The sequence below is a fragment of the Callospermophilus lateralis genome, chromosome 8 (genome assembly GCF_048772815.1).
Source record: "Callospermophilus lateralis isolate mCalLat2 chromosome 8, mCalLat2.hap1, whole genome shotgun sequence".
Classification (NCBI taxonomy): Eukaryota; Metazoa; Chordata; class Mammalia; order Rodentia; family Sciuridae; genus Callospermophilus; species Callospermophilus lateralis.
In genome coordinates, this window is record NC_135312.1 from 5,320,950 (window position 1) to 5,342,744 (window position 21,795).

The window sequence follows — 21,795 nt, forward strand, 5'->3', positions numbered from 1 at the left end:
TTGACTGGTGAGAGCAGCTTAGCGCTGAACTATTTGTTCCTCATGATCCAGGCCTAGAGGTTGCTTTGCCTTGGCCTAAAGGGCTCAGGCTGGCAGTCCTTAGAGTTTCTAAAAGAGATAATGCTAGGTGATTATTATTAGTGGCTGAGCCACGGCCCAGGGTCTAGAGCCAAGGCCCAAATCTGCCTTTAAGGGGCAAAGTCTGCCTGGCCACCTTGGGAAACACGAGGCCTGGACTCTGAGTCACTCTCCAGGGTCAGCACTTGGCTCACCCCAGGGCCTTGGCAAGTCATAGCCCTCATCTTCCATTTTCCATCTGTTAATAAGTAGCATCCTAAGATAGAGCCCAAGCTAAAGACAGACTGCAAGAGTTAAGTGAAATAACGCAAGACTTCAAAGTTCACGTTCGACCATCCAAACCAGTCTATAAAAGACCCACTCATGTCGGAGGTGTACGCCTTGATGGTGCGCACTCCACGATCCTGACAGCCAGGCTCTGTCAGGCACTGGGAGGTGTTGATGATAAACATGGCCAAGCTTTTAGGCGCAGAAACCTGGTGGGAGAAACCCACAGTGACCAGTTCCTGTTGTCCTTGAAGACAACAGGGACTGGTCACTGTGGTGGTGGAGGCGTCTTAGGAGGGACCTTGGAAACAGAGAGGGTGAAGCACTGAGCTCTTCTATGGGTTTTCCCCAAAGTCATGGAGGGGATGATGCCTGAGTTGGAGGTGACATCATAGCAACAGTGTTTTATAGGCAAATCACCCAGACTTGGGAGATGATTCCCAAGAGGGAACCTGACAATTTGCAAACAGATCTGAGAGCATGAGAGCTGGCGTGCCCCACCCAGGGCCCAGGGCTTGCTGGCTGTCTGGCATCTGTGTTTGCCTCCCCAGCTGCAATGCCAACCTCAAGTCCCAAAATCCGCCGCACTTTCAGCACCAAGGAGAGTTCCTGCAGCACCACAGGCCATTCTTAGTGCTCCAAAGAAAACCCCGGGGTGTACAGAGCTTCATGATGACAAAGTCTCTCCCCACTAACGAGAACATGTTTACTACTGCAGAGAGAAACTTGGTTTCCATGTCCGGGTGCTTAGAATTTCCAGGTCCCCTTCCTGGTGGTGACAAGGAGGAACCTAAATCAGCCAGGGTGCTACAGGTTAACTCTAATGGTTAACGCCTTCCAGAGCAATTCCATTTCAATTTCTCACTTTACTTCAGTGTCACAGGAGTTCACCTGTGTGGCCATCTGCCACTGGCCACCCTGACCTCAGCTCCTCCTATTAGAATCCCTGCTCGGTGGCTGCTAGATGTCTCTTTCCTAAGTGTATCACTAACTAATCTCCATCATCCACAAAATAAAGTCTACACTCTTTAGTTTAATAATTAAAGCTTCTCATTAGGGAGCTAGTCCAGATGGTTCTTCAAGAAATTAGAAACAGAATCAATGATCCAGCCATCCCTCTTCTGGGTCTGTACCCCACACAACTGGAGGCAGGGTCTTATCTGTGCCCGCAGGTTCACAGCAGCAGTGTTCCCAATAGCCGCAAGGTTGGAAGCAACCCTGAGAGCCACCGGCACATGGAGGGATAAATGAAACATGGTGCATCCATACAACAGAACATCACTTACCCTAAAAGAGAAGCAGATTCTAATGCATGCTACACCACACGTAAAACTCGGGAACATTCAACTAAGTGAAGTAGGCCAATCACAGAAAGACAAATACTGTATGATCCCACCAATATGAGCACAAGCAAAGTCAGATTCAGAGGCGGGAAGTGGAGCGGTGGTGTTCAGGGACCAGTGGAGGGGACAGGGGGTCTTCCTGTTTAGTGGGTTCAGGGTTTGAATTTTGCAGGATGAAAGGGGCTCTGGTATCGGCGGTGTAACACTGATACTGTACTAGAATTCTACACTGCGTGTAATCTGCCACCAATAAAAAGAAATGTCCCAGCTGAGCTTTCCAGCGTCATTCCCCACCCAGCTAACATCCACTGATCAACCCTCCCAAAGCATCCCTAGGCCTCCCGCCTCAGTAACGCCCCCAGCCTACACCACCTCTGGTCCTCAGAAGCAGCCTGCCCCTCTAAGGGGGTACACTCACCTACTGCCCAGTCATTTGGTCTCACCTGGCGCCCTCCCCAGAGCACGGCAGCCCTCCCTATTGTCACCATGGGTGTGTCTGAGCTCCCCACCCTGACCTGTGGGGACTGGCATGGTTCTGCCTGTTTCTGTCACTCTGGAATGTGGCTTTGGGTCTGGCACCCCACAGTAGACTCCTTCCAGGTGGACAACAGCCGTCCTCTGGGTTGGTCTCTCCAGGTAGCTGGGCTGACATGGGAACAGCCATGGAGGTTTCTGGAAGTATACTTCTCAGACCTCCAGCAAGAGCCCTGCCTTCTCTCACCCGTGGGGTGGCCGCCCCCCTGCTCCTGCCTGCAGGCCGTCTTCCACCCAGCAGCCAGTGTGAGATGGGAAGAGGAGCAAGCTAGGCTCCACTGAAGGCCTGGCCAGCCCACGCCCGTCCCGCTGAGAAGCTGCAAGACTTTCCCTGCCCACAGGTGAAGGCCAAGGCCACGGTCCCCATCGCCCTCACTTCCCGCCACTCTCCTGGTGCCCCCACTGCTCTCGCCCTTCTGGCTCCCCTGCAGCTCCAGAGACACCCGGCCCACCTCCCAGGGACCGCCATCCCTCTGCCTGGAACACCACACGTAGGTCGCCACACCTCACGCCCACTTCCTCCAGCTCTCTGTCTGCGTCGGAGTGGTCCTTCCCCGATGCCCTCCCCATCCCACACTCACCCACAGCATCTATCACCACCTGACACCTGACAGTCAACACTGCAGGTCACGTCTGCCTCCCTCCCCTGGAGAGGTGCGCCAGGAAGGCGGGAACTGGGACAGTCTTCACTGCTGCCTCCTTAGCCTTGCATAACGCAGGGGTGGGTGGAGGAGTGAGTAGATAGGTGGGTGGGTGTGGGAGTGAACAGGGGGTGGGTGGGTGGGGGAGTGGATAGGTGGGTGGGTGGGCAGTGAACAGGGGGTGGGTGGGTGGGGGAGTGGATAGGTGGGTGGGTGGGCAGTGAACAGGGGGTGGGTGGGTGGGGGAGTGGATAGGTGGGTGGGTGGGCAGTGAACAGGGGGTGGGTGGGTGGGGGAGTGGATAGGTGGGTGGGTGGGCAGTGAACAGGGGGTGGGTGGGTGGGGGAGTGGATAGGTGGGTGGGTGGGCAGTGAACAGGGGGTGGGTGGGTGGGGGAGTGGATAGGTGGGTGGGTGGGCAGTGAACAGGGGGTGGGTGGGTGGGGAGTGGATAGGTGGGTGGGTGGGCAGTGAACAGGGGGTGGGTGGGTGGGGGAGTGGATAGGTGGGTGGGCAGGTGAGTGGATACATGGATGGGGGAGCAGTTAGGTGGGTGGGTGAGTGGACAAGGGGGAGGATGGACAGGTGGGTGGATAGCTGGGTGAACACCTCAGCTTTCCCAAGACTGCTTAGGATGCCAGGTCTAACAAAAGGGAGGTAATGCCAAATTCCAAACTAGGAGTCACCAGCCCATAAACATGGAAAACACACGGTGGCTTCCTTTCCCCTTTCCTCATCTCAGTCCCTATCAATGCTGCTATAAAGCGTTATAAGGTAAGGCTGACGCTTAGTGACCCTTCGCTGAAGATCCCCTCCACACCAAGGGAGCAGCAGCAGAACCCTCCATGGTCAGCGAACCTGCCAACATCTTTCTTTGTCAGTTTCTCCCTTTTTAGAACGTTCCCTCATCTGCCACCATCAGAATGCTGTTCAGACTTCAAAGCCGCCTCCTCCGTGAGCCCAGGCAAAGGTGAAGTGTAGCAGCTCCCTTTGTTGGAAGTCTCAGAGCACCTGCCGCAGTCTCTGGCTGGGCACAAATCACGAGTCTCCACACAGCTTGTAGATTCAAACAGCAATTCTTTATTCCCGAACTCACACCGGCCGTCTACAAACACGCTCTGGGGGAATCCACGGTCTCTTCCCAAATCTCCATTCTGCCCTAATCCACTCTCTCCCAAATCCACTCCGCATGGGCTTCTGTCTCCCAAAATATACTGTTTTACCCTAAGCACTCAAGAGGAACTCAGCAGCAGGATACGCCCTATTCCAAAAGAGAAACACCCTAATCTCCTATTATACTAAACTGCCCTATTCTAAAGGGGAAACACCCTACTCTCCTATTATGCTAAACTGCCCTATTCTAAAGGGGAAACACCCTACTCTCCTATTATGCTAAACTGCCCTATTCTAAAGGGGGAACACCCTAAACAGGGATCCTGCCCTGGTCCTTGAGCAAGGTCACCTTTCAGAAGTCCTTCCACTAGACAGCATGGGAGTAAGCTGGCAAGGAATTTGTCATACCTACTTGGCTGATGGCTCCCAGCATCTCCCCCCTTCTGATTAATTAAACAACAAGTAATGTGGCTTAAGGACCGTGCCTGGTAGGTTGTCCAGTTCAACATATGGCTCTTACCCGTCATTGGAAAACTGACCTTTAGGTAACTGACCTTTAGGCGTCAGCCTCCTGTCTTAGGTTGATACCATTGCAACTGGATCATACCCGTCACTGACTACCGGTCCAGCATACAGCCATACTTGTGGATAGGTCTATGCACCAGTGGGGGGGTGAGGTTCTTTGCCTCACCTCTGTTGGCCCCCAAATTTGGCCTTGGTGCCAGTGGGGGAGTGAGGTTAATGTGGCTTAAGGACCGCGCCTGGTAGGTTGTCCAATTCAACATATGGCTCTTACCCGTCATCGGAAAACTGACCTTTAGGTAACTGACCTTTAGGCGTCAGCCTCCTGTCTTAGGTTGATACCATTGCAATTGGATCATACCCGTCACTGACTGCCGGTCCAGCATATAGCCATTGGCCCCCAAATTTAGACCATCACTAGCAGAAGGGAGGAGGATACAGAAATGCCACGACACCAAGCCAATTGACAGTTCCTTTGGAAAAATTGCATCATTGGTGACACCATCAGCAAAGATCACTGGTGACACCATCAGCAAAGATATGCCAGCATTACCACAATTTGCTGCACTAAACGTAGTTACATAGTCCAGGCAAGTTCTGTAAGCAGTTCAAAGGGGAGGAATCTATCAATTTGTCCGTCTCCTCTCAAAGTCCGTTTCCTCCCAAAGTAAGTTGACTCCTTGATTGAGCATACTTGTTGAGTTATATTCATTGGGATGAAGATAGGAATTCTGGCAATGATGCTAAAAAGACATTATCCTGAAAAGAATTATTAAATATAATGAAAAGGAAAGGTGAAAGTAAACAAACAGATCTGTTAACCTACTTAAAAAACAATCCTTAACAGCTGTTTACCTGATTTAAATTAGTAAACAAGCAGATCTGTTAACCACCTTAAAAAGAATCCTTAACAGCTGTTTACCTAATTTAAATTAAGCCATTTAAATCACGTGAATAAAAAAAAATAATAATTTGGATCCATTTTCTCATGAGCGCTCCTCATATATGAAATATGGACATACGCACACACAGACATATAACACAAAACACAAATGTGCAAACAAACGTACAACACATAAGATAATAATAAAGGCCTTGTAGCTTTACCTAGGTGAAATCTCCATTGCAATGTTTAAAAACTCCACAGTCAAAAAATAAAACTGATCAGAAAAACATTAACCTAGGTTTGTATGAGCTCAAAAAATAAAAATAGAACCTTATGATGTGGGAAAAATGCAATAATAAAATAGATATTGAAAAAAGCATCCTGGTTAATCACAGTCGCAGATGTAAGAATGGCCAAGCTGGAGTTCTGGATATCAGCTGTTATGGATTTGAGTCAAATCATCTTCTTTTCGATTCGTAGAAATTGCTTTAGTTAGTCTTTCTGGAATCCAAATCGGCTGCTGTTCTTCCTGTGGAAAAACAAAAAGAACCCCGACTCCAGAAAATCACTGGGTCAGGATCTTTCCATTGTCCTGTTAGAATATCTTTCCAAAGAACTTTAGGCTTATGCACATTTTTTGGATACATATGCCTTTCTGCAGCACTAAGTCCTGATGAATCCAAATTTAAAAAGTTTAGGGTAAAAAGTGTTATTTTAAGTTTATCTTTGGGGGATATATACCCCTTTCCAATTCCCTCTTTTTGTTTTAGTAAGTACGTTTTAATTTTATCTTGAATGTCTGTATCTAATAGTTGTCTTAGCTTTTTGCATTTTCTATCTGAAATACCTTTACTTTACATTTTTAACCATTTTCTATCTTAATTCTATCTTCTAGTTTTTTTTTTTTTTTTCTTAAGGTTTGTACATTCACCCTTAGTTGCTTTTTTTTTTCTTCCTAGTTTTCTTTTGTTCCCTATTTTGTGGGTTTAAAATTCTTGTCTTCTTATCTTTTTTATCTTCCTACATCTTCTCTTTTTTCTTACCTTTCTGTACTTCTGTCTTAAAGTTTTCCACTTAAAATTTTTAATCTTCTTTATCTAAATATCTTTTATCCTATTATCTTCCCATTATCCTGGTTTTTTTTTTTTTTTTTTCTCTGTCATGAAGGCATCTTAACCACCTTCAATTTAACCTTTTAAAGCCTTTTAATTATCATCTATACTGTACTTTTAAATGTACTTTTTCACCACCTATAGCTTCACTCTTTTAAATGAGGCTTAGATTCTGTTTAAATCACTTAATGTTAGTTTACATGGCTGCCCTTCAACCAAAGGCCTTTTTTACTCCGTTAAGAAGCTTTGTCTCAATCTGCCATGTACAAATATCTTTTTCTTCTTACTTCCTTTCTCACACTTTTAAGGTAAGTCTAGTTTCCTCAAAATCTTTTTAAATGGCATTTTACAACTTTTTACTTTACCACACAGAGATTATCTCATCTAGAAACATTTATTTTTCTATTAACCTTTTATATTAAAATATATTTTCACATCTTCAATCTTTTAATATCTCTTTTCTAGGCATTAACCCTTTTTATAAATTCACATTCTGAAATAACCCTTATAAAATTTCTGAATTAGACAAATTACTCCACTTTAAGAAGATGAAAGACTTTCATGTTTTTTATGATACTATAATACTGTAATTGAAACCCAACTGAAACTTCTTATACTCTTTGTATATAAATTACACCTGATAGACTCTTAACACTTAGTAACCTTGTTTCAGCAAAGACACAGACTAAAGCAAAATTAAACTTTTTTCCATTCACCAATTTATGAAGACACACATAATGTTTAAACATATTACCTTATGGAACTTAATAAGTAAAGAGTACTTGATTTCATATTTAGTGGTTGATATTTTAACACTTTAGCTTTGTAACTTGGTCAGATGTCTGTAAAAACCAAGATCTTAGACAAATGTAGTAAACAGAACTAGCCATCTCTTTCTTGTTGAAGAAAAATCCTTCTACAGGATACCATGATGGTCCCATTGATATATTTAACAACTTCTCGTTTAAAAGCCACGGGCTGCATTTTTGTATTGTATCAACATATGCCCTAGCTGTTCTTGGTCTTACTGGGGTGCCTTTTTTCTCTAACAATTTTTCTTCCTCAGAGGTGAACAACTTCAAACTTTGAGTCAACCATTTTCCCCAGTTTGCCTGAGAAAGTTCTAGGAACAGGCAACTTGAAATAAAGACAAAATAAATCAAAACAAGAACACATTGTTTTTTGAAATGCTCACCCATTCTTTTGCTCTCCTTCAGGGGTGAGTAATTTCACTTACTTCCAATTTTCAGGCGTTCCGCGTACGAGCCACCAAATGCCGCAGTCTCTGGCTGGGCACAAATCACGAGTCTCCACACAGCTTGTAGATTCAAACAGCAATTCTTTATTCCCGAACTCACACCGGCCGTCTACAAACACGCTCTGGGGGAATCCACGGTCTCTTCCCAAATCTCCATTCTGCCCTAATCCACTCTCTCCCAAATCCACTCCGCATGGGCTTCTGTCTCCCAAAATATACTGTTTTACCCTAAGCACTCAAGAGGAACTCAGCAGCAGGATACGCCCTATTCCAAAAGAGAAACACCCTAATCTCCTATTATACTAAACTGCCCTATTCTAAAGGGGAAACACCCTACTCTCCTATTATGCTAAACTGCCCTATTCTAAAGGGGAAACACCCTACTCTCCTATTATGCTAAACTGCCCTATTCTAAAGGGGGAACACCCTAAACAGGGATCCTGCCCTGGTCCTTGAGCAAGGTCACCTTTCAGAAGTCCTTCCACTAGACAGCATGGGAGTAAGCTGGCAAGGAATTTGTCATACCTACTTGGCTGATGGCTCCCAGCATCGATGCCGCAGTCTTTTGCTGGGCACAAATCACGAGTCTCCACACAGCTTGTAGATTCAAACAGCAATTCTTTATTCCCGAACTCACACCGGCCGTCTACAAACACGTTCTGGGGGAATCCACGTTCTCTTTCCAAAATCACACTCTGCCCTAATCCACTCTCTCCCAAATCCACTCCTGCCTAAATCCACCCCGCATGGGCTTCTGTCTCTCAAAATATACTGTCTGACCTAAGCACTCAAGAGGAACTCAGCAGCAGGATACGCCCTATTCTAAAGGGGGAACACCCTACTCTCCTATTATGCTAAACTTCCCTATTCTAAAGGGGGAACACCCTACTCTCCTATTATGCTAAACTTCCCTATTCTAAAGGGGGAACACCCTAAACACGGATCCTGCCCTGGTCCTTGAGCAAGGTCACCTTTCAGAAGTCCTTCCACTAGACAGCATGGGAGTAAGCTGGCAAGGAATTTGTCATACCTACTTGGCTGATGGCTCCCAGCAAGCACCTGTCTCTGCATCTCTCCGGGTTCTTCCAGCCCTATTTTGTCTTTGCTTCCAAAATAGAGAGGAGGGGAGGCTGCCCCGATTGTAATAATAAAACACAGATACATGTGTGCAACTGCAGGTGTGCATGTGCATGTTTGTGTGTGCTCGCGTGTGTGCGTGTGTCCTGGCACCTGGAGGTGAAAGCCAAAATGTGGTAACTGCTATTTTTAATAATCATGAGAGTCTCCCACAAGGATTGCATCTTCTCGAGTGTGGGGCTTCCCTCTCTCCTTCCTTCCTTAGTATTTTTCTTTTTCTGTGTCTGTCTCTGGTCTCAGAGCCCGAGCTTTGAAGCTTCTCCATTACTGCCTATGGAACGGCCCAATGAATGAGAGAGACTTGACCGGGACGGGAAGGGGTGATTCAGTGCTGCGGGGAGGGCGCGGGGAAGGTGCGGGGAGGGCGCGGGGAGGGCGCAGGCAGAGCTTCCGAGGCCTTGGTGTTCTTGCTGCATGCTGACGTTCCCCCAAAATGCTGGCCCGACTCCTGATGCTGCGCTCTTCGTCTCGCGTTTGAACATGTTCTGTAAAACAGCCTCTAATTTATTGGATCCTCTTAGAGATTTGTTTTTGGTTTTCATATCCTGCTCCCCGATTTCATCCACTTTCTTTCACATTTAGTTGAGACCCAGGTCCTTATTTCCAAAATTTATTATCTGGCATAAACACTTTCCGCCCAATTGCGGGTGCAATTTGTCCCTAGAAGATGGAACAATCCCTTTAAGGAATAAATTGGATTCTCTCATATCTCACTTTTCTATCATCACGAAGCCATAAATTACCAAAATGCTCGCCTTCAACAGAAGGGAGCCCAAAGCTCTTGCCTCGAAATAACCAAGTGACTCCTGGAATTGAATTGGAATTTCATCTAAATGACATTCTGGCATGTCTTCAATTTTTTTTTTCCATGTGAATATTTCTCTCTAGCTGATGACCTCAGAACCACAGGGGGGTTAAGGATCACGAAGCCGCTCTTAAACCTGATGGGAGTTGGCAATCTAGTTTTAGTTCAACGGGAGGAGAAGGGGTTTGGGAAGTTCTTCAGGATATGAAAATATGCCATATCAATTTTATCCTAGGCATGTTAATTTCTATTATTGACGTTGCTGGGGGCTTAGTATGGGTAGGCAGAACCGTGCCATGTGTTCTCTGTAGATTATTCCATCATCTTCACACAGGTCCCTTTTAAACCAACTGGCTAAGGAGTGGCACTGGGATTCCAGCTAGGTGGTCCCATCTAAAGTTAATTATGCTTTGATTTTCTTCATTAAAGGGATGATGTGCTCATTAAAGAAAACTTCAAAACGGAAAAAGAAAGAAAGGGGAAGGACACGGAATCTCCTTCCGTCCCAGTGCACTGGGAGTTGCTTCCCGGCCCTTTTTGAATAACAACCAACGTTTCTTTCCGTGGAATGTTATAAACAATGCTCCTTCTCTCAAGACTATAGAAATAACCCTTTTGGCTGCAGCAGGGTCCTCCTAGGAAGCATCCCATGTGGGCGAGAGAGCCTCCTGCTGTCTTAATAGGACGTACGCAGCCTACTCCGCCATTCCTTTTCTTAGGTTATCTCTAAACCATTGGTTATCACAGCAATGCCATGATAAACATCCTTGTGCCTAAAGCTTTCCTGCAGCCTGGACTAGAGTCTTAAGACACGTTCCAGTAAGTCAAGTTCACGGGCCAAAGTGTGCTGATATTTAAAAAGCACTTGACCCTTCCAGCTGGATATCTTCCCCACGGGGCAGGGGCAGTCTATGCTGCCTTGGGGAACGCACGCTCAGGTCTCCCAGAGAGTTCCCTGGAGTGTCTCACATCAGGAAGCAGGCTCCTTTCCCCAGAGGCAAAGTCTCATCTAGCGGTCATCGGGGGCTCACTGTGTCCCTGCAGAGGATCTGAGTTTTGAAGAAAGGATCCCGTCTGTGTGTATCTGTCAGGGTTTCCATCTTGTTCTTTAGATACTGAGTGGCCAGATGTGGCCCTGAGACTTGGTGGACTTCAGCCTCCCTCTTGGCAGAGAGAACTCACTCCTTGGGCCAGCATTCTCAGTTGCCTGGGCTTCAATCGTTCAGTCTTGAATCAGTAACACATTAAACCTCTTGTGTTCCAGGAGCCAGGAAATTGAGACAACCCTGAAAGCATGGGTGCTGCAGGAGAGGGGGCCCTGCTGCCTCTGGAGCAGACGGGCATCTTCACAGGGCAGTGCTCTTGCAGCTGGAGCGTGACGGTGTGGGCGAACGGTGCCCTGAGAGGCTATGTCCAAGTCCTCACCCTGAATCTGCAAAAGTGATGTTACTCAGAAGCAGGACCTTGGAAAACACAACTAAAATACCTTGAGATGAGGTCATCCTGGATTTAGGGTGACTCTATACCCAGTGACCGGTGCCTTCACATGGGAAAGGCAGGTCTGAAAGAGGGAGACGCGGGGGGTGGGCGGTGGAGAGGGGAGGATGCTGCCATCAGTCACCCCATGCCAGGAGCCACCAGCAGAGGTGCCAGGGGGCAAGAGCCATCAGAGAGAATAAGGCCCTGCTGGCACCTTGGTTTTGGACTTCTGTCCTCCAGAATTCGGAGAGAACTGATTTCTGTTGTTTTAAGCCATCGAGATATTGGTGACTTGGTGCAACAGCCACAGGTCACGAACAGAAAAGAGCAGCAGGCTCCTGACACCTCTCCCTTCCTCACCTCCCTGCCGGCCTCTACCCCGAGAGGTCAAGGTCGAGGCCAGGGTCCGGCACACCTCCTCAGGGCTGGCCTGTGTGTGGAAGCAGAGTGCACAGGCACAGCTCTCCCACCACCAGGCTCTCCCACCACCTCCTCCCTGACTCGTCCTCTCCCACACTGCAGCCCTGTCCTGGGGGTGACCGGCCCTGGTGAGCTGGTGTGCCTGCTAGCCCCTGCCATGGCCGACCATTCTCAGTGTCTGCTCTTCTTGGGGGAGCCTCCTGGCACTTCTGGGTGTGATGCATGGACGTCCCCCTAATGCAGCGATGCCCCACCAGGACTGTGCTGCCTGCAGAGCACATCTGACAATGTCTGGAGACATTTTTGGTGTCACTGTTCCCAAGTTGCCAAGTCCAAACTCACTAGGAGGAACGGGTTCTGCTTCACTCTGCTCTGACTGTAGGGACACCCTTACAGAGAGGTTTGGGGCCCTCAGCCAGCTAGAAGGTGGTGCTTGGGTTTCCTGCAGAGTCCTGTTCCTCAAGGAAGCTCTGCTCTGGGGTGGCATGGCTGTGGGTTGGGGCAGGATTCTGGGTTGACGTCCCCCTAATGCAGCGATCCCCCACCAGGGCTGGGCTGCCTGCAGAGCACATCTGACAATGTCTGGAGACATTTTTGGTGTCACAACTTGGGGGCTGGGGGAGTGCCTCAGGCGATAAGTGGGTGGAGCCGGGTGAGTGGGCCACTGGGGTCTGTGTGGGGAACCGGAGGAGGGAGCTGAGGCAAGTGGAGAGGGCAGGGGTGAGTGTCTGCCCAGGGGGTTCATGTAGCCGTTGTTGCAGAGGCTCACCTTTGCCGAGCTCTTACTAGGTACTAGGTTTACATGCGACAAACCTTATTTCAGTTTGTTCTCTCAGCATCCCAGGGAGGCAGAGTGTTAGGTTCCTTTGGTGAGTGTATCTCATTACCACAAATTTAGGGGCTTACAGCAAGAATGTTACCTTCAGTTCTGGAGTTTGGAAGTCCAATGTGTAACATCAAGCTGTCAGAAGACTGTGTTCCTCCTGGAGCTCTTGGGAAATTCTGATCCCTTCCTTTGTCCAGGTCCTAGAGGCAGGCACCTGTGTTTCTGGCTCAGGGCCCCTTCCCTACCATCGAGCCTACCATGGTAGGTAGAGGGTGAGTCCCTCTCTGTTGCATCTCAGTGGCTCCTCTTCTGCCTCCCTCTCCCACATTTAAAGACCTTTGGTTTGGGTGTGGTCCAAGTGTGCCCCCAAGCATTCAAGTATTGGAAGTTAGGTCCCAGTGTGGCAACGTTAAATGTGGGCCCTTTAAGAGGCGGAGCCTAGTGGGAGAGTTTTAGGTTATTGGGGTGTGGCCTTGGAAGGGATTAACATGGTTCTCAGGGGAGTCTGGCCTCCTGGCTTCTCATGCTCTGTCCCTCTCAGACATGTTTCCACCCTGCTATTTGGACTCTCAACCTCCAGAAGTATGAGCATAAGAACCTCTTTTCTTTGTTAAGTACCCAGCCCCAGGCAATGGGAAGTGAACTAATACAGTTAGGTCTACCTGGCTAATCCAGGTAATGTCTCTATCTCAGGGACAGCCGTGGATGAGCGTCTCAACCCATCTGCACCTTGATTCCCTTTCCCACTAGTGAAAAGTTGATCAAAAACGTTGAACCAAATCAACTTCCATGAGTTTTGAATCAGTGCTATGTTCGAAACAGTGAGCAAATGGTTGCTGTGCACAGCTTCATGTTTCTGTGACCCTAGATTTGAAAAAAGACCAGGAGAAGAGAAAGTGGCGGGGGACCCGAGCCTTGTGTGAGGTGTGAGGAAGTTTCCTCAAATTGGTTCTTTTCCTGTGGACAGGTGCAGTTCAAGGCGCCTGCCTGTCCACCAAGACCCCGTGACCCGTGCTTCCTTCTCTTTATTTGACTGAAGGTTGCTGGAAAACATTTCTTCATGTGAAAACATCATGACTATAAAACAGTGCTAAGCAAAACCGGAGAAGTGCTCAACACCGAGTTTGAGACGTCTAGGGAACTCTGGCTGTCATAGATGTTGGGTCCCCACTAACTTTTGAGGAGCTAGCTCCCCAGCTCTCAGAAATATCTCTCAGAGAAGTTCCCGACAGCAGGGCAGGACGTGGGCCCTGCCTCCTGCATGGGGCTTGTGGTTCTGAGTGGCTCTGAGGAGACCCTGCCCTTCCTGCTCTTCTCCTGACTACGGGCCAGGCCCTGTGTCAGGTGAGGAAGATTAAAAAGGAGCTAGAAAAGGAGGCATAACCTGCCAACACCCAATCTCACTACTACATGGGGACACTATGGTACCGAGCTCATTGTTATAAGGATTAAATGAGATGACTTTGCGTGCGTGTGCATGTGAGTGTATTTATCTATAAATAAGTCATATGTGCTACATATGTGCAATCACATGCATGTGCCACATGCACCTAGAAACACCCCCCCACACACACATGCCACCTTACACACATAAGCATGTGATTTCCAGTGGTCTCATCACACAATACATTTGATTCACTGTCGTCCTGGTTACTAATTGGATTTTGGATAACCCGTTCCTCTGGAAGCCTGGTGTAACTAATCCTGCCCTGGATGAAGAATCTTCCTGGAAGCACATTCTAGTGCTTCTGATCTTCCAGAAAAAATCACTCTGTGACAAATTGGACCACATCACCCCCATGCTTCAAACCCCCACGCTTCGATACAAACAGGGCCCCTTGTGGTCCGTCTCCAGCACCCCCTCCCACGCAGGGTCCACCCGCCCAGGGCCTTCTGCATTCCTGTCCTCTGGGCTAATTCTTGCTTGTTCCCCCAATTGCAGGCCAAGCTGGCAGAGTCTCTTCCTGCCCACTCTGTGCTCCTGCTCCCCACTGTGGGCTGGGCTCCCCGAGTACCTGCAGCTGCTGAGTGGGGACCCACCATGGTCTCATCCTTGGTGGCAGTCTTCTGGCCCCCGAGACGGGTGCCCCTTCCCCTGGGAAGCTGCTCAGGTGCAGGGGCAGCATCTCAGCATTATCGACTGCCCCCAGGGGCTCACTCTGCTCGGACCAGATAGAGGCTCAAAAAACCAGGAGACACTTTAGATGCCTCAGAGAGCAGATCCGATTATTTGAAGACAATGTCTTATTTTGAACCACGGTAGTGTTTTCCTGCTTGAACACTACACACTCACCAGGCTCCACCCTAAAATACCTTGTATTTTCTGAAGACCCACATCACCATCCTCAGAGGATGGAGATTTGCACAGGTCAGATGGAACTCCTGGGTTCAAAGTTAGGTCCTCCAAAGAAGAGAAGAGTGAGCTTTCTAAAAGAAGCCAAGACAACCACGTTCCTTGTGAACATTTTCTCATGGATTTTGCATGATAGCCCAGTGAAGTCCATGCCAAGAGGCCATTTTACAGATCATGAAACCGAGGTCCAAAGAGCTGAGTTGATGGAGTTAAGTAACTCACCCACGTCCACCCATGGCCACTGATATGGTTTGGATCTGAGGGGGTCCCCAAAAGCTCATGTGTGAGGCAATGCAGGGAAGTTCAGAGGTGAAAGGATGGGGTAATGAGAGCCTTAACCCGGTCAGTGAGACTGACCCCAGTGGTGAGTGAAGGTGGGTGGGGTGTGGCTGGAGGAGGTGGCTGTCCCTCTGAGGTTTATAAATGGTGAGCTGAGCTCCGCCTCTCTGCTGCTTTCTGGTCATGTCCTGGGCCGCTTCTCTCCACCACACACTTCCACCATGATTTTCTGCCCTGAGCCCTGAGGAAGGGAGCCAGCCTTCTATGGGCTGAGACCTCTAAAACTGTGAGCCTCAGAATGAACTATTCCTCCTTCAAAATCGTTCTTGTCAGGTGTTTTGGTCACAGTTCTGCAAAAGCTGACTAAAACAGCCGTCCAGCCCACACGTGCACTTACGGAGTGGTTCTCCCACTCCCAAGTGTGCCCACTGTCAATCAAGCCACATCTGTCTGTGGATATAAAGTATGGGGATTGAAAGCATCAGGCACATATGCAGAGCGGGGTTTATCAATTCAGCTGTTGAATTAATGCAAAACACCCCACAGCATTGCCATTCATCCCTATGCAGAGCATGAACAGACTCACATAATTTTGAATCTGTACACATTGGAAAAGGGATTTATGAACCATGTGGGAGGGGAAAGATGACTAATCTCTGCCAAGTCTCTAATTTTAGACTGGGTAAGGTAATTCAGCTGCACAGTCAGGGTTCTCCAGAGAAGCAGGACCAACAAGACATACCTAGATGTGTGGGGGCTGATGACTCAGTCCTCTGTCTGACGCTGGAGGCCCAGGACAGCCAGCGTGTGACTGCAAGACCAAAGCCTGAGAGTCGGGAGGCTGGGCACACAGGTGCAGCCTGAGCCTCAGCCAGGATCCCGCAGCAACATCCTGAGGACAGGAGGGTGGCATCTAGGCTCCCCATGGGAGGTGGATTCCTCTGCCTCCTCCATGCTCTTCCAGGCCTGGGGGTGGGTGCTGGGGGATGCCTGGCCACAGTCGGGAGGGCCTCTTGCTCTCCTCAGCTCACCTGTTGAGATGCTGATCTCCTCTGGAAACCCGCTCCCAGACATCCCCAAATACTGTTTCGTGGGCACCCCTTAGCCCAGTCAAGTTGACACTAATGTCACACATTTACTTAAGGACTCAAAGAATTCTTCAGATCACTGAACAGTCCCTTCTCGGGGTGTGTCTGAAATCAAAGGGCAGGTGAACCCCACGGGAGAAGTGTCTTTGAGAGTGAGTTTAAAACATTGCCAAAAGGAAATGGCTCCAGCCAGCTGTGCTCCAATGTGACAGTCCCCTTTCTGCTGGTCGGTCCTGGCCTCTGCTCTGGGAAGCTGGCATCTGCCTCTAAAATGTCTGTATGATTCTGTATCTCGGGGGTCTTGGGGACATGGGTCATTTAGTGCAGAGTGCAGGGATGGCTGTGATAGTTCACAAAGGACCGTTACCAGATGGGTGAAGAGCTCGCTCCTCTTGGGCCTTCAGTGAACAAGCCACAGGAGCATACAGTGCCCTGGCACCCTTCTGACCAAATGGCACAGCGCTCACAGACCGACCCCAGAACCACGGCGCCTCGTGCCGAAGCTGGTGACGGTTGGGTGAAGCAGCCTCACGCTGACCCTCTCTGCATGTCCCAGAACAAGCTCTCTGCTGCCCACAGCTGTGCTCCTGTTTCTTCTCCTCCTCCTCCTCTCCTCCTTTATTTCATTGTTTTCATTGTTGTTATTTGTATCAAAATTGCACAGGCAAATGGTCAAAGACAAATAGTTCTGCAAGTTTTGCTATAATACAGCTACCATCCCTACCATTTTCCCTCATTTATCCTTCCCCGTCCATCCACCAGGCTGTAATTGGGACATTTAACTCCTTCTCTCTGCATGCTCGATTTGTATCGTCCTTTCACTTTTTAATTTCAGGCTCTCTCCGTTGACAGGGAGGGCTTGACAGCCTTTCTTCTCTCCAGTCCTTGAGACACACACCCATCCTTCCCATCCCCTATTTTCTCAAAGGAATAGTATCGTATTTTTAGTTAGATCAATTTTCAGGTAATTATAATTAGGTATTATGTACACAGATGACCCATTTAGTGAGCTGAATGATACGCAGAGGCAGTACAAAATCCACTGTAGAAGATTTTCATTCCCTAAGAATAGTAATTGTTTTACTTTGAATCATTGACTTTTTAAAATTAACTTTTCCCTAATTCCAACTTCAGGTTCTTTACCAGCTAAAACCTCTCCTCTGGAGGCAGCCCTCAATTCTCTCCGTCCTCCCTGAAGAAGTCCCTCCTGGGGTCTTTGACCTACTCAATCACAGCTGGCCTAGGGCTGCCCTGAGGGACAGTGGACACCCTTCCACGCCATTCCCGGGACCTCCTGGCCCCTCTTCTTTGCTGGGCTCCAGCTTTCTGGATCATTTTTCTTCTTGATTGGTCCCTTCACTTTTGAGTCCCTCTCATTTTCTGGTACTCGAGAGAAGGCGTTTGGAAAGCACGGGTCTTGGAGACCTGGAAGTCTGGAAGCACAGCTTTGCCCTTGATTGGCATGTCTTCAACGCCTCCTGGACTCCAGGAAATGCAGCCCGCCCCATCCGTCAGCCTGGAAGCTCAGCCTCTCCTCTCCGGTGCTTGTCAGATCTGAGCAGTATCTTGCTGGGCTCCAGCCACAGCCTTGCGCCCTTGGGGTTCTTTGAACCTGGAGGCTCATGTATTTTAGGTCTCGGGGGTTTTCTCTCATGATTTCCTTAATGATTTCTTCCTCTGTGTTTTCCCTCTTTCTCATGCTGAAATTTCTGGGCTGGGCCTCTAATTTTTTCATATTTTCTTTCTAGGGTACTTCATGGGAGTACCCTAAAGAGACTTTGTTTTCCAACAGAGCTTCTGTTTTCAAACATATAATTTGCAAGAGCTCCCATGTTCTTGCATTTTTTTAAAAAAAATGCCTTTTCCTGTTTTATTCTTGCAAAACACTCTCCTATCCCTCTGAAAATACTGATCCTAGTTATCTGGATGCTTCAGAGCCTCCAGGTATTCCTAGTTCTCCGGTTTGTTTGGGTCTTGATGTTCATGTCAGAGGATTCCCTGGATGTCTGATAATCCCAGACCTCACAGCCCTAGCTGGGAGCTGATAATGAGCAGGGACTTCCAGCTCCACTCCAAGGTGCCCCGGGCCACCTGTGACATCACAGTTGCTCTCCTCTTGGCTTAGTCACATTGCCACGGAAACCTTTGAGCTTCCTGCTGGGGATGGGCCCGTAGCCATCACTGTCAGACCCCGGTAGGAAAGAGGAGTCGGCCACCTCGGCATCTGGCATGGACATGTTTAGGTAGTCTTGCTGTTTTTAGAGCACCCCAACCTGACCCTCCGTCACTCTCTTTAGGGGACCGGCCCTCAGCCTCCTGCCGGGGCCGGGGTGCCCGAGAGCAGGGGTTCCACCAGCTCCCCGGGCCGTGGCCTGTTTTCTCCCCCCTTCCCTCCATAGCATCTGCTGCCGATCCTGGAAACTCCAGGGGATTCTGAGGTGTTACCAGTCTTGGCTCCCCCTAAGGACAACTGAACCCCCAGTTTCTGGTGTCCTGAGTCATCTGTCGCTCTCCGTCTTCTCTCCAGTGCCCTCATGTGTGCTACAGTTTCTGTTCAGTGTCCCCATCTTTATGAATTTAAACATCATTTGTTTCTGTCATTGCATAGGGACTTTGGGAGGGAGAAAGTGTCGGGGTGTGTGTGTTTCCTTTGTCTTCTTCACCCAGAAGTCCAAGTCCTTGTCCCCTGAATCTTCCCAAATCACTCAAGTTAGGAGCAGACGGCCCAGGGCCAGAGCCCAGCTGCACACCTGGAGCCCCACCCGCCCCTGGGCTGCAGGCTCCCCACCTAGGAAACCGCTGCTTCCCAGTCGCTCCTGGAGTTCTGCATCTGCAGACAAACTCGCTTGGCTCACCCTGGTGCTGCCAGGGAGGGGTGAGGTCCCCAGGGAGGCAGCAGACACTCAGAGAGTTTATCCAAAGCTCAGAACCAGCTTTCCAAGGTGAAGAGACCCTCCCCAAGCCCAGCACTGACTTCAAAGCATGGAGAGGAAGAAGGCAGAACCCCTCCTGCTCCCAACTCAGTAGAATAATGCCACAGTGACCCTGCCAGCCGGGGAAGGAGGGACACAACCTCCGTTCTCCCCAAGACACCCTGGAGCAGGGAAGCTGAGGCCAACCGACCACGAACCCCCATGCCTTTCCAGCCGTGGGCACGGGGCAGTTGTGCAGGCAACAGGCAGAGTCCACCTCGACCGGGCAGTAGGGTGGGCTTCGGTCTGTAGAGAATGCGCAGCTCTGATCAAGCCGCGGGGCTTTCTCTCCTCCCCAGCTGCAGCCACTTCTAACTAAAGTGAGGGGTAGAGCCCACCCACGGTTCCTGCAGACCGCGACCCGGCTCAGACTCCCACCAGCAGCCGGTCACCTGTGGATGATGTGGTGCCTCTGCAGGTACTCCAGGGCCAGGGCCAGCTCACAGATGTAGAGCTTCACGGTCCCCTCGGTGAAGTGCACGCTCTGCTGCAGGTGGTAGCGCAGGTCCCCCCCCAGCAGCAGGTCCACCACCATGAACATGTCCTCCTCGTCCTGGAAGGAGTACCTAGGGGCACAGAGGGACAGAGAGAGTCAGGGCAGAGGCACCACCAACGTCCCCAAGACCAGTGCCCCTGTCTTACAGGAGAGTAAACTGAGGCCCAGGGAGAGGCGCTGCGGGGAAGCGGCAAAGGCTCTCGGTCCCCAGGCACCTCCCCACTGCAGGGCCTCACTTCTTGCATGGCCAAGGTGATGGCCAGCATTGGTGCCCAGGTGCTGGGGGACAGTCTGTGCTTCCACCAGCCCTGGATCCAACACAGTCTCATGTCTTTCTGCTGCTTTCATTGGACGCTTTAGGTCCATGTGGCTGCAGCTTGGATCTGGAATGCTCCCCAAGGCCCTGATTTGAAGGCCTGGTCACCAGCTATGGCACTATGGGGGGGGGGTCTTGGAGGAGGTGGGGCCTAGGGGAAGGAAGTCAGGTCCCTGGCAGTACGTCCTTGAAGTGGACGTTGGGACCCTCCCTTCCTGCCTCTGCTTTCTGGCCACATGCTCCCACCATGATGCTCTGCAATGCCACAGGCCCAAAGCAACAGGCCAAGTGACCATGACTGAACCCTCTGAAACTGTGACCCAAATAACCTTTCCTCTTTTGAAGTTGATTGTCTCAGGTACTTTGTGACAGTGGGGGAAACGTGTTATCAGGATGTCTTTCCTGTTCTTTGAAGACGCTTCCCTCTCCCCCGAAGCCCCACATACCCATGGTGCTGCTGCGTCCTACACAGAGCTTGGTTTGCTGTGATGCTCTGGGACACCCCAGGCCAGGAGCAAAAGGAACTGGCAGGGTTTACTTTACGGCCTTAGAAACTGACTAGTCAAACCCAGCCCCAGAAGTCCCACATTGCAACTGGGAGCCAGCGGGAGAGGAGACCCGCAGGCCTGACGTACTCGACTGCTGTTCAAACTGTTCAGGATCTAGGCAAGAAGGGGGAGATGTCCACTGTGCCCCCCAATCGTGAATCTCCCAGCTGTGTACCTTGTCACAGGCGTTGGGCTGTGTGCTGGGGATCCTCCCTGCAGGAAGGCACGGTCCCTGGGAGAGGGGCCCTGGCTGACTCTCACTGACGGAGCAGGGACGGGTGTCCAGGTGTCTACGGGGTGCCATGGAGATGAGGAGAGGAGGAGTCAGCTCTCCCGCAAGTGTGTGTGGGCTGGAGGGAACAGAAGGTCAGGAAAACACGGCAGGACTGACCAGAGGGACAGCCTGAGCCAAGGCCAAGAGGCTGGTTCAGGGACCATTATTCACACACTGAGCCACAGCCATGAGCCACTTGGAGTCACCATATAGTCACAGCCAGGCCAGGTAAAGTGAGGTACAGGCCTCACTGTTCATAGAGGAGAGATGGGAGGAGTCGTGGGAGGACGCATGGTTAGTCCCCTCCTGGACTGTGGGGTCGAGGACAGGCCGACGCTGCCTTCCCGGCCTGCTCCAGGCTCAGAGATATTTGCCTATCTCTGGGTCTGAAGATACCATTTCTAGAAGCTTCAGTGAGAAAAGGTTGCTTTGTACAGAAAACTTTAGTTTTTAAATTCTATTTTATGTGATTTTAAGGTTTACAAAATCAAGAAGTTCAAAACATACAGAAAAGTGATTCTATTGGTCCTGAGTCTTGGATCTATTTGCCTGCACAGGGCCAACATCACTCATTCGTTCAACCATCGTTTCCTGTGTGCCTCGGCTTGCCAGGTTCCCTGCGGGGCCCGAGGGGAGGGAGTGACGGAGGGAGTGACCGGCAGGCCGGCCCTTCTCTCTATGAGCTTAGATGCTTGAGGGGGAAACAGGGGAGCAGTCTCTCAGGGAGTAAACTCAGAGAGTGACAAGGACCACGAGGAAATGAGGTGACCAGGTGGGCTACCTTGGGAAGGGGGTCTGGGAGGCTCTGAGGATTGGAGCAGGGCTGGACACATGGACAGGAGCAGCAGCAGGGTGGGGTGGGACACTGAGCTGAGGAACAGTGAGTCCAAGGCTCTGAGACAGGACAAAGCCCAGGGAGGGACGGGAGTGAGAAGCCAGCGTGGCCACAGAGAGCCAGAGACTCAGCCAAGGCCTTGGGACCTCTGGGGCCAAGCCCTCTGGCTTGAATGTCCCGACCAAAGGTCCTGTTGAAAACCCACCCACTGGCA

General features: G+C 49.9%; 1 protein-coding gene across 2 annotated transcripts in view; it reads right to left on the reverse strand.

Moving 5' to 3' along the window:
* The window catches only part of Stk32b (serine/threonine kinase 32B), a 284,998-nt gene that overhangs the window by 81,880 nt on the left and 181,323 nt on the right, over positions 1-21,795 (reverse strand). For both annotated transcript variants that reach the window (XM_077110167.1, XM_077110166.1), the window contains exon 4: positions 19,505-19,678. In XM_077110167.1, the coding sequence (XP_076966282.1) occupies positions 19,505-19,678 (174 nt within the window). The remainder of the gene's footprint in view (positions 1-19,504; positions 19,679-21,795) is intronic.